Genomic DNA, 13,948 nt, shown 5'->3' on the forward strand with positions numbered 1-13,948 from the left:
TAAGTTAGATCTTGAAGCAATGCAATGCAACACAACATATATGTTATGTGTTGCTCTTTAAGTAGTACCATGACATGATGGTATAAAAATAGCAAAAGGGCAAAAATATCAATACCCACTAGATGGCTGTAGTACTTAACGGCTGCATATAGGCTGAAATCTATAAACCAATGTTTTAAAGAAATTAACCTCTTATGTTTTTGATTTTATCACATACAATTGTAGAATGTTTTAAAAAACATTTGTGTTGGGTGAGAGTATACAACATAGGCGTAATTCTATGGGGGGACAGGGGGACACGTCCCCCCCAATATTCAACGAAGGGCAATTTGTCCCCCCCAATATTTGATCATATTTGGGGCGCGTTTCCATTACAGATTTGCGCAAAACTTTTGCGATATTTTCTAAATGTCGATAAAAAACTATTGCGAAATGACGGCGTTCCATTAACCGATGTTATGCGACCAAAACGTCTTTTTTTCCTCTCGCGATAAGTCATTCCAAAAATCATGGCAACGGACGTTGGTAGGTTTATAGCCTATATCACAGCCCCCGCATAGACATTATTATTATTAATGGAAGGAGACGTGGCGTGTTATCCAAGCGTTAATGGTAGGGAAAGACACGGAGTTCCTGGGTGTTTCTCCCTCATTTCTGCTCCGATGTCTTGATTGTGGCATTTCTTTGAGGTTTAGACACTGATCAATATAGAATGACTTTATTAATGTCATTATATAGATCAGTGGGTTTAGAGTCCAGTAGACTATTCCTGTAATTATTGTTTCTTTTATGAATTCAATAAAGAACTCTGTCTCGTATTATGTCCAAACGGTCAGTGTACTTGCATTCATTTTTCTTATTTAAACCGTAATTGCAAAACGAAAAATGAACGGTTGTTGTATTTTTAAAACGCAAAGGTGAACACCAACATTTTAGTTTGACCTGTAGGCCTACACCAAATGCTGCAAAAAAAAAAAAAAAAAAAAAAATTATATATATATATATATATATATATATATATGAGAGAGAGATAGACGAATTTTCAGATATTTGTTTATGACTTTTTGCCCCTTTATTAAACATTTAAAATATTCACAAATTAATATGGAGAAAAAAATGTAGATTTTACTGGTTTTCTAAGGCCAAATTAGAACCTGGAAATTATATTTTTCCCGCAGTGCTCAATGAGAGGAGCCATAACCACAGCCTACAGAAAGGGGATGTATAGGTGAGTTAGGCCATAATAAATGTGTCTGAAAAAATAACGAGGCATTTTAATTGTTTATTAATAAACTATTGTTTTCCTAAATCAGTGTCGGCTAAAAACATATCTCCATCTCCGGATGCACCTTTAGAGAGAAATGCACCTTTCATACGGATTACATAATCAGAAGGTATTAGCTTTCGATTCGAATTTGTTCCTTTTAAAGTGGACATTTAAAGCTTCAGTCTACAAAGGCTATATAGCCTATCAGTTCTCGTGCTTCAGTTCACGGAGACCATGAACCGCGCCTGATTGTTTTATTTTATTTTTACAAAAGCACATCGTTTTCTTGTTATTGTGAGATTACGCAAATACAAGTAGTTGCGAATAATGTATTATTATATTCTGTATGACCAGAAATGATAGAGTATTTTAAGTTGTTTCGACTGTTGATAGGAAAATGCAAGTGCTCGTGGCCGCGCCTCCGTGCCATCCAGTGCGCGCTCCACACCCAGTCCGCAGACACACTTGGATATGCGTCAAAATCTTGTGTTCATTTGTGATAATCTTAGCCCTATTATTATTGTGCAACCTGTATTATGAATGAAATGTGACGAATTGCTTTGTTCCTTTTTTGGATAAAAGCGTCTTCTACATATAATAAATGTTATAATAATGATGATAATTCTTATTATTATTTGCGGACAAGGACCCAAAACACACCGCGTATTCTAAGTCAGGTGACTGTAAATGCGCAAAACCCGTTTCCATTGCAGTTTTGCGAAATATTCCTTTTTCAAATTGCCTGAAAAACCTTCTCATGCGAGCGTAAAAACTTTATTGGGATAAACGGGAGTTTTTGCGAAATGGAGTGTTTCCATTGTGCGCATTTTCATTACGCAATTTCAATTTGCGCAATATGAAGGGTAATGGAAACGCGGCTTGTATGATTATGCGGGCAGGGCCATATCGATGTGATTGCAAATAGCCTACGTCTTTCTTCCCAGCTCCGAAAATATAAAATCCCAGCCGGTCCATTTCCCAAATCCATTCGACTTGTCTTACACTATACATTTAGCAAAACCTATTTCTCCTGAAATCCATGTCATGTTTTCCGATCCCTTTAGTAGCTTGTGCATCGTCAGTGAGTTAGGAAAAACCAAACAGAAGAAGAGTTAGGAGGAGCGCGGAAATTGACAGACATTTGGCATAGGCTATCTATGAATGGTAAATATTCTGTTATCCTGTAACAGTAATTTAATCAAAATGTTTATAGCCACTATATGTTTATAGAAGAATATAAGATAGAGAGATCACTGACCGCTTTGTTGTCAATTCAGGCCTGTAATTGATGCCGATGCTGTAATCATTGTGACTATACGTTGGTTTGACGATCATGTAATAAAATTCCTTGTGGTGTTATACAATTACAAACATTCGGACTCTGACTTTTATTTTATTTTGATTAAAAAAATGTGTGCATGCGCCAACACAAAAAGTTCCACAGCTGTCCCCCCCAATGTGTGATTGACAATTTCGCCCTTGGTATACAAAGATGCCAAAATATGCTTACAGACAAATATGACTATGCTATAAGGAAAAGACAAAGTAGGAGACAGAGTAATAATTTATATTTCTAATAAAAAACATCAAATTACAATAACTAAAAAAATACCAAACAGGTAATAATAAACAATAAACCTAACAATAACTCAATAAAAGTAAATGGTAACAAAAAGATAAGAATAAACAACGTACAGCATGTTTTGTTTCGAAGCATCAACAAATCTTGCAGTAGGACTTTGATCTGACTTTTAAGTTTTTCCAATTTTTTGTGTGTGTGTGTTGTTCAGGTGGCAAATTTAGGAAAAGTAGCCAAGTATTGTACCGCTCAGAATAAGGAAACTATTTATTTTTTTAAACAAAATAATTTTGCCCACATTTGTCCCGAAGGCCCACTGGCCTTTTCTTATGTCAATTATGGAGTACTGCTGATGAAGGAGACTATGAGTATGTATAGAAAGTTGAAGTTCGGGGACTCTTTGGCCAAATGCACCAACACATATGTTATGTATTATCTCTTCAATGCACAACGAAATAAGTCAGGTCTTCTATGCAATGCAATACATCTACAAGACACGTGAATTAATATGCGATGTCACTTCATTGCAATACAATGAAACCGAGCATACGTGTTATTCTTCAATGCAATAAGTCAGGTCTTGTTGCAATGCAACAGAAAATATTTTATGCAATGTCTCTTCAATGTTACAAAATCACAAAATAGTTTCTTATATACAATGCAATGAAACCTTATTTTGTTGTCATAACATAAACACAACCATCATATGGTTTGACTCTGTTTGAATCAGTTAAACACTCCTGGGCTCAACCTAAAACACTTTTAGCATTTACAGAGAAAGTGTAAAAATAAATTCACCAACACCACATGACACAAATTTTGCAGACTAATGAAAATATTTATTTCTTTTCATGTACTCAAGTCAGTCAATACTGAACATTTCAACAAAAAAAACATTTTCCAGTTTTCATACAGTATTACTGAACGTAAAATTGTACTGGAACTTTACATTCAAAACAATGTTATTTCTTCTCAAAATGGTATTTTGTTTGCAAATGACACACACAAACCATCATATGAATAGACATTTATAAGAACCAGTTGAACACTGATGTGCTCAATGTAAAACACTATGATGAATGGAAAACACTTCTTCTCCATTCATCATAATGACTTAGGCCTTTTTTTGTTCAGTGTTACACTTATATATACAGTATATACATAAGTGTGTTGTAAAATATTTGAGAATATTGTTTTTATACTCAGACAAATACACCGTAACAAATATATTTATTTTTCCCACAAAAACAATGTACATCCCAACCAACACAAAGTTGCACATACAGTGATCTACATACAAAACAACAGAAAAAATTACTGTATACAGTTAGAGTAAAAAAAACAAAAAAAACTATGTTGCATCCTCTCTTCTGTTTCGGTCTTTTATGCTAAAGCTCTGATTGCTAATGGTAAAACTGTGTGACAGGTGTTTGCCCATGTGAGGAGTCAGTGTGCATGTTTGAATGGCAGTGTGTTCCTTGTGAAAACAAGAGACTTTCTGCATGAAAATTGTGCCAAATGCACATAATTGTGTGTAGTGTTGAAAAAAGTGTGTTTTAGAACTGCAATTTGAGTGTAAAGCAGGAATTGGGCTTGTAGTTTAGCAGAATTGGTTCAGGGGGTTGGTGCAGGAGTTACATGTTGTGGTCATTGTGTCTCAAGTACCAGTATTTGTGTGTAAACAATTGAGAAAAATTGTAATACTGTAACAAATTACATATCCAGTTTAGTACTAAACATCTCTCTCCGCCTAGCTGGTTCTGGCCACAGGGCCTCGTCAACATCACAGGCTATATTTTCATTTGCAAGGCAACGTGGGAAGAATCTTTTTGAGTGACGAATCCACCCTTGTATGGATGCTGCTTCAATTTGATCACATGTTTCCTCCATAGCTTGAATGAGGGGCATCTGGACATAGGGCCGGAAATCATAAACCTCCACCGCCATGTTGAGAAGAACTCCTCGATGGGGTTTAGGAAGAGGGGAGTATGGTGGAAGATACTGAACTGTAAATTGTGGGTGTTGATGAAACCAGTTTTGGACCAGAGCAGAACGATGGAAAGCTACATTGTCCCAGATGACAATGTATTGCATCTGGTCCCTTTGGTTTGCTGCTGTGATAATATCGTGTAATCTGTCTAAAAATGTAAGAATGAGGACAGTGTTGTAAGGACCCTAGTTGGCATGGCGGTGGATGACCCCATTCTGTGTAATGGCAGCACAAAGGGTAATGTTACCCCCACGTTGCCCTAGTACATTGACAATAGCCCTGTGGCCAATGATGTTTCTTCCCCTTCTTCGCACTGTTGTCAGGTTAAATCCAGCCTCATCAATGTATATAAACTCATGCGGGACTTCCTCCACATCCATTTGCAAAACTCTCTGAAATACAGCAAAAGATCACATTGTGTAGATCAATATACTGTAGGTCTGCTATATAGTAAAACTACATGTACAGTAAAAAGGTTATGTGTGCAGTACACAATAATACAGTCAGTGAACAAAACGTACCACCACATATTCACGCCGCAGGACCTTCACTGTCTGAATTTATTTCAAATGGCACTTTATACAGTTGTTTCATCAAAACTTGATGTTTTTTAAGGATACAGGCTATTGTTGACAGAGAGACCTGTTGGACATTATTGAAAATGAGGTGATCATTGACAATATGGGCTTGAATTTCTCGAAGTCTGATTGCATTATTGGCCAAAACGAGGTTTATGATCTCTCTCTCTTGCTCCTGTGTGAATATGGGGCCCCTCCCTCCTTGGTGCTCACGACGTTCAATCCTATGTTGGCCAAACAAAATACATAGCTTACTGTAAAATGATACATGCAGTAACCAATGGATTTTCTGTTGATTGAAAAGAAGTTTCTCACCTGTGCTCTTGACGAAATGTCCGAACTATTGATGCCACCGTGTACCTGCTTAGGTTAGGCTGTACTCTCAGTCCAGCCTCCCTCAGTGTTAGTCCGTGGTTTATTACATGGTCCACAATTGTTGCACGAATTTCGTTACACAGATTTGGTTGTCTTCTTCTTTGTGCATGTCATACCACTCCTCCAGGTCTTCCTCTTCCTCTTCCTCTTCCTCTTCCACCTCCACCTCCACCTCCACCTTCTTCTCTCCGGATTCCCCCTCTCATCCGCACTCTCCCTCTCCCTCTCCCTCTTCCTCTTCCTCTGACACCGTCCATTTTGAAGACAGGTGAACTTACCTGTTGCCTTTTTATAGTACTTAAACCTGATTGGTGTGTCTACAATTAAGCACCAGTGTGTGTGCACACCTGGTGGCTGTGTTTAACCAATTGGTTCATGGGTGTGTTCATTTGAAAGCCTTTGCTTTGAAATTTCAAGGAAATTACATCATGATACATTTCTGTGTCAAATGCATACAAGTGTGTGTAATGTTTTGCAAAAAGTGTGAAGCTGACAATGTGCTTACAGTTGTGCAAATCTAGGCCGGTGTTTTGCTCCTTGAGTGTAAGGTTTTGCTAATTGTGGGAAAGTTCTAATTTTAGTGTGTAAGCAATCGAAAAAAACTGTAATATAAAGTACATGAATAAATACATTTCCATTGCATTGCTATACTATTCATGTCCACTAGGTGGCACTGTGGTATTTACATGTTAATTTGTCAGAAGGAAACCTTTAGAGTCTAGAAACTCATTGCAGCTAAAGTCTCACCATGTATTTCAAATCTGAGAAGGATGAAATTATTTTTAGATGATGCTATGTATTTTTTTTTAGATGAGACTTTCTTTTTGTGCAAACCAAAGAAAATGTGAGGTATGAACTGAAACATCTAGTTTGTTCTGCTAACAGATGCTGTAAGGGCAGAATTTCCAAACACAACTTTTGCCTACAGCGCAAATGTAACAATGAGCAATTTGCAAATACAATTATTTAATTAGTTAAATGTTTAAGCAGAGGTGTAAAGTCCAGGGCCCGTATTCATAAAGATTCTAAGAATCCTCTCAGAAAACTCTTAATTTAGCTTAAAAACTTTTACGTAGGAGTCTTAGCTTAAGAGCGATTCGGGAACAATCTGAAAGCAACTCTGAGTAAGGAAAAGACAAAAACTTTCATCTGATTGGTTGGTTGTCCAAGAAGGAAAAAAAAGAGCCATTTTAAGTATAGAGTTTACTCACACACACACAATCACACACACACACACACACACACACACACACACACACACACACACACACACACACACACACACACACACACACACACACACACACACACACACACACACACACACACACACACACACACACACACACACACATTATATTTATGTATATAAATCCTTTTTTTTTTTTACCTTGCTGTTAATTTCCTAAGGTTTTTGATTGGCTTAGAATGATAAAAATTGTTGCACTCTTTCCAATTACACTGATTGCTGTCTATTTAAGTGGTGGTTTGAATGTTGGTTTTAATATAGCAAACATGAATTAAAAAACAAGAAAGACGAGAAAGCCCGACTGGTCAGAAGAACCGTGTTTACTGTTAGCCCAGTTAGTGGATGAACACTAGGCCATCATTAAAGGAAAATTCGGGCCGGGTGTCACAGCATGGAGCGAGAAGCGGACGTGGGAGCTTATAGCGCAAATGATTAACGGTTCATTCCCCTGCTTGTGCGCACCAGGGAAGCCTGCTATTTATGAGGGAACTGCAGTTTTTTTGAGCCTGCAAGGTGGGAATGTCCAGTGGAAACTAAATGAACTGCGACACAATAAGAGGTTCTGAAAGTGCTGTAAGTGTTTGTGTGATCACTGCTCACAGAAGGTTGTGACAGACCCAAATCACTGCTGCTTTATTGCATTTTCCCATTTGCCAAATATCTTAATGTAGTGATTACTTTCATTTCTGGCGTTATGGCATTCCTGCGCTGTGTCGGAGATATTAGCGTGTCTCTAATAAGATCAGTCACAAACATGATCCCTGCACGATCTCATCTATAGCGTCTTATTAACTAACTGTCATCTATTGCCTGGATCACATTTCTTCTCCCTCCTCATCGTTCTGTCATTTTCTCCTCTGCTAAAGAAACTCTTAAGCCTCTTAAAAGTCCTCATCCGTACTCCTAACAATTTTGACCTTAAGACCTCTTTTAAGGGTTAAGATGCTTTCTGAATTACTTTTTTCTTTACTAGGATTTTGTCTTTAATTTTAAGAGTAAACGCCCACATTTCTAAGAATTTTCTTAGAATTTTGTCACTAGGAGCTACTCTTTGCATTAAGATTCTTTATGAATACGGGCCCAGGTTCAGAAAGTAAAAGTCCTCCTCAGTATTTTGTTCTAATCACCTGGATTTGCTAATTAGCACAGTTTTTCAGCCAGGAGATTAGTAATTAGAACTAATTAATGAAATCAGCTGGCTGAGTTCATGGGTGGAATAAACATATGGCAGGACTTTTACTTTCTGATCCCTGGACTTTACACCTCTGTATTTAAGTACTATTTCAGTCATTTATTTTTGTTGAATCCTCTGTTGACCTGTTATGATTAAATGTACAATACAACAAACTGTATTTAAGTTCCACCTGTTGAAAATAGTATAGCCTAGCCCTAGATAAAAGTTTACAGGATATGTGTTTAGAGTTGCAAAAAACATAATAATCATGAAGTAAGTTTTTATTATTATGACATTAAACCTTTTCAATAATTTACCCAAAATTTGAATATCAAGTAGCCTATAGGCTATTGTTGAATTAAATTCAAATTATTTCTATATCACTTTTCAAAATTCTGCATGGTTGCAAAGCAGCTTTACATACATATAAAAAGTAGTTACAAAAGTAAATATATGTAATTATGACAAATAAAGAAAACAACATATAGTCAGTTTGAAATGGGGAAATTCACGTACCTGATAAGTTTTATTACTTTAGTGTATTACTAATACACTCCAATGTACCTACTGTAATACACTTTTCCCATTAATGGTACTTTAATGGCTTGCACTTTGAAATGTGGACCACTACGGAGCCCCTAATGGGACGTGGTGGTGGAAAAAAATTTAGGATGGGAGAATTTTTTTTTTTCAAATCTTTTGCGTTCCCTCGCAAAACTTTTGCGTTCCCCCGAGAAACTTTGCGTTCCCTCGCAAAACTTTAGCGTTCCCTCGCAAAACTTTTGCGTTCCCTCGCAAAGATATTTGCGTTCCCTCGCAAAGTTATTTGCGTTCCCACGCAAAAGTTTTGCGTTCCCTCGCAAAGATATTTGCGTTCCCACGCAAAACCTGTTGGCAGCTCGGACAGACACTTCCTGTATAATGTATAATGCAGTGTTTCAGAACTCCGTACGTTAATGGAGCGTTTCATAGTGTTTGAACTTGGACTCAAATATAAAGAAATGCGGTCAGTGCTTAACTCAAGGTGTTCAGTGAAGTTGGCAATACAGCCTATAGGCTACACATAGGCTATTCGAACTTCCCGGATCAATATTCTTGAGCTAATTGTTGTTAAAACACAGACGACACCTATTTACAATCACAGTAAACCTAGACAACGAGCTACAACCCAATTCTCCTCAAAGCGAGCTTTATAATATAAATTTGTCTTTAACCGGCCGATTGAGAGACAATCCGAATAAGGGACCGTCTGCAAAGTGCAAATCCCAAAACCCTTATGCACATTTTATATTATTTAACACATAGCTGTCAACATTGAACATTGAATATAAGGGAGATTTCCCGGAATCCATCCCCAAAATAAGGGATTTTTTTTACACTATTCTTACCCACAAACTTTAAAAATAAAGCACTAATCATTAAAAGTCTAAAGAGTTTATAACTACATATGAGTGAGAGAGAGATAAAGAGACAGTGTGTGTGTGTGTATGAGAGAAAGAGACAGTGTGTCATTTTTTTAACATTTTTTATCAGAGAATGTTTAAATACTAATATCAGCTTACGAGGGAAACGGTGGTGCTTCGGAGGCTGCTGGAGATGATTAGGGAGAGGTCTGTGCTCCTTTACCGATCAAAGCGTGCGCTGACACGGAGTAAAGCCTTGTTTATACTCGACGCGTCCGCACGAGCGCGGCAAAAATGACGCGTTGGGTGCGCAAGACCGGCAAGACCCCATTTCGCTTGGCTGTGTGCACAGCTTTTTTTGTAACAGCGTGCGCGGCGCCGCATCCGAGGAGGAACGACTTCAAGTCGAATCTGCCCGAGCTTGTACGTCTCATACAATCAGAGCGTAAAAATACGGGATATTTTACGGGAAAATTCTAAAACGGGAAGACAGCGGGAAAAGAGCTAAAATACGTGAGAAACCCGGAAAAAACGGGAGGGTTGACAGCTATGATTTAACATATTCAATAGCTTCACTGTGATACACTGTAGGCTACTGTCACCAAATTCAGTTCCAATAACTTTACCCTTTTTAGAAAAAATATTCAGTAACTTCACACTGTTATACAGTGTAATGCCATCAAATTCAGTAAGCAAATATAATGCAAAAGCTATGGTTGTAACTATTATGTTAGCTGCGTACAGTACCAATATAATTTGTGTAAAGAATAGGCCTACTTATTTTTTTATGTGCAATTACTTCCCAAACTAAGTGTTGTATAACCAACATTAGAGCAGTGATGTGTGAACAAAATTTGGTGTGTTACAGTGAAGTTATTAATAATTTTTTTTTAATAATATAAAATGTGCAGAAGCAGTGCAATATGACCAGTGGGTTGACCATTGATGTGTAAACTGAATTGGGTGGTTTGTAACATTGAAGTTAATGACTATTTTTGTATTTTTGACTATGAGTTGATGCTGTAGTCGTTTTTTTGGGTTATATTGCACTTTGCAGATGGTCCCTTCGGACTTGTCTCTCAGCCGCCTGCTCAGAGAGATCCATTTAGCCTATATAATAAAGCTCGTTTTGAGGAGAATTGGGTTGTAGCTCGTTGTCTAGGTTACTGTGATTGTAAATAAGTGTCGTTTGTGTTTTAACAACGTTTAGCTCAAGAATATTGATCCGGGAAGCTCGAATAGCACGCTCCATTAACGTACGGAGCTCTGAAACACTGCCAGCGGGACATTAAACAGGAAGTGTCTGTCCGAGCTGCCAACAGGTTTTGCGTGGGAACGCAAAACTTTTGCGTGGAAACGCAAAACTTTTGCATGGAAACGCAAAACTTTTGCGTGGAAACGCAAATAACTTTGCGAGGGAACGCAAACATTTTGCGTGGGAACGCAAATATCTTTGCGAGGGAACGCAAAGTTTCTCAGGGGAACGCAAAAGTTTTGCGAGGGAACGCAAAAGATAAAAAAAAAAAAAAATCTCCCATCCTAAATTTTTTTCCACCACCACGTCCCTTTAGGGGCTCCGTAGTACGTGTCTGTCCGAGCTGCCAACAGGTTTTGCGTGGGAACGCAAATATCTTTGCGAGGGAACCCAAAACTTTTGCGTGGGAACGCAAACATTTTGCGAGGGAACGCAAAAGTTTTGCGAGGGAACGCAAAAGTTTTGCGAGGGAACGCAAAAGTTTTGCGAGGGAACGCAAAAGTTTTGCGAGGGAACGCAAAGTTACTCGGGGGAACGCAAAAGTTTTGCGAGGGAACGCAAAAGATTTGAAAAAAATTAAAATTCTCCCATCCTAAATTTTTTTCCACCACCACATCCCATTAGGGGCTCCGTATAAATCCGCTGCGTAATGCGAGACCGTCAAACAGCTTAATCATTTTACTGCGTTTTACATCAGGAGCAGTTCTGCTGAACATTGCTGTTTGAAGCGCGCAGAGACAATCGGCAGATGGTTGGTTTTATTCCAACCGTAAGCACTGAAACACAAGCAGTTCTGCACGTTCACATTCTTCCACCAACGAACTTTAATGCAGCTTTAATGAAATATCATGTCATGTAAAAGGAAGCAAAACATTCTGCTGATGATATTTAATGTTGTGTCTGCTGGCTTTATTTCTTCAACAGCTTCAAGTTGAATGCGCTTTCGTGTTCTATACAGTTTCGCGTTTATTTTCGCGCACCACTTATTGCACCTATATTGAGACTTTCCTCTAATGTTCTCTGGATATGCGAGTTACTGGTATACTGGGTGTATCTGTATAGAAGGCACATTCTTAAGCTGTGCCATTATTTATAAAGATTACTTTATTGTATTTGAAGCACAAAATAATGATGCCATTAGCAAACTTAAAGTTTACTTGGCAATGTGTTTTAAAAGCACTAAAAGTTTGTTGTCTTTTCAGTATAATATTAATGTATGTTCAACACTCTTGCAGTGTAATTGAAAAGTATATTAAATACAACTTTAGTTGAATAAATGCATTTGTACAAATGTAAATGTAAAATGCATTTAGTACAAAATTAGTTGTTCCAATTTAACAGACTTTAAGTTTACCAATTTATAGTGGGCCACAAATACATTTAGTTATACTAAAGCACAAATTGTTTTCATTAGGGTAGACACACCAGAAAAACAAAATGACTATTGCATTTAATGTGTTTGTCAGTGATATGCCCATTTCCTGCTCCTCCCAAGCAAGTTTCCTCTCTTATTGTTGATATAGACTGCTCTAAAAAAAGTGCTTTAGAACTGCAAACTACTTCTCAGATCCATTGTGTTAGTATTAGCATTCCAGGATGTGCACTCCAGGCTAATATTTTCCATGCTTACGGCTGTTTGATTTCCTAGAGACTGGGATTTTCCTGAAGAATGAAATGGAAAACTTTTATGGGCAAGCATCCTGAATGCCGAACTTATGTGAAAGTACTCTTAAGTTAAAGGGATTTTCTGTCAATAACAAAAATTTGCAACAAAGACTTAGAACTGATTTCAAACCATGGATGTTTTAAACTCAGAGGACAGCAGCAATTATGAGGACTATTATAATGCAGAAGGACATGAAGAATATGGACTCTGCAAGAAGACACATCTAAAGGAATTCAGCAATCTGTTTCTACCTATATTCTACTCCATTACCTGTGCGCTGAGCATTATTGCTAATTTAACCCTCCTAATAGTGTTCATCAAATACAAAACTCTGAGGAAGGTGTTGCCTCTACACATGGTCATATCGGATTTTATTTTTACACTGAGCCTTCCGTTTTGGGCAGTGTATGCCAGCAGTGAATGGATCTTTGGTGATCAAAGCTGTAAGGCAATCACTTTGGTTTACATGGTCAGTTTGTATAGCAGCAATCTCTTTGTTGCAAGTCAGAGCTTGCAAAGATTTATGGACATTTTATGTGTTGTTTCTACCATCAGGATCTTCAACAGTCCAAAGAGGAATACTATTATGTGCATTTTGGTGTGGCTTTTATCAGTTTTGGCTGCTGCTGTTCATGTCAGCTTTGTTGAGACTCAAAAGGTCCATGAACTGAACATTTGCACTTTCAATTTCCACAATAAAGTTGGTTGGAAAATCTATGTAAGATTTCAGATGAACATACTTGGGTTTGTCATACCATTTTTAGTGCTCCTATTTTGTTCAATCAGACTATGTGTTTCTGTGGTAAGGAACACATTCCAGATGTTATATGAAATTGGATTCACTGTCATGTTTTTTCTCCTCTGGTTCCCCTACAGTGTTGTAATTTTCTTGCATGCTTTGCAAGACCTTCACATTTTTTATACATGTTCCACTAACATACACTTGGACTTTGCTATTCAGGTTACAGAATGTATTGCTTTCATGCATGTTTTCTTAAATCCTCTTTTATATATATTTTTAAACAAAAAAGTCTGGAAACGATTGAGAAATGCTTCCAAAACTCCAAGGGAGTATCTGCTTGAGGAATGCAACAGTTCATCAAACATGTCCAGTCAGGATGGTGCTATTGAGCTAAGGTCAGTTCAGCAATATCAAGCCCATGACCTGAGCTTTTGTGCTGAACGACCTAATAACTTACTACCAGAGCCAATGTAAAAGCTTGTGAAAAAAAATATTATGTTTACTGTGTGTATCTCAGTTTAATAATTATACCAACACAGATTCCACTCCTACTCACTATATGGTTTATTTCTGCATATAACTTTATATAAATACATATTTTTTGCAGTTTATATGTTTATATTAGCTTGTTTAATATAATTTCTTTAATGACAAAATTTGTTGTTGGAAT

General features: G+C 37.4%; 1 protein-coding gene across 1 annotated transcript; it reads left to right on the forward strand.

The window, feature by feature from the left end:
- The first annotated feature begins 12,372 nt into the window (after positions 1–12,372).
- Positions 12,373–13,948, forward strand: LOC130101222 (atypical chemokine receptor 2). The gene has a single exon (XM_056266841.1). It carries the CDS (start codon positions 12,667–12,669, stop codon positions 13,750–13,752), a length of 1,086 nt encoding a protein of 361 aa, XP_056122816.1. The 5' UTR covers positions 12,373–12,666; the 3' UTR covers positions 13,753–13,948.

The sequence above is a fragment of the Rhinichthys klamathensis genome, unplaced genomic scaffold (assembly GCF_029890125.1).
Source record: "Rhinichthys klamathensis goyatoka isolate OS25496 unplaced genomic scaffold, OSU_Roscu_1.1 h1tg000011l_1, whole genome shotgun sequence".
In the NCBI taxonomy this organism is placed as follows: Eukaryota; Metazoa; Chordata; class Actinopteri; order Cypriniformes; family Leuciscidae; genus Rhinichthys; species Rhinichthys klamathensis.

Bases quoted from the DNA above. Each gene is read 5' to 3' on its own strand.
- LOC130101222 (XM_056266841.1), top strand. From the start codon at position 12,667: ATGGATGTTTTAAACTCAGAGGACAGCAGCAATTATGAGGACTATTAT.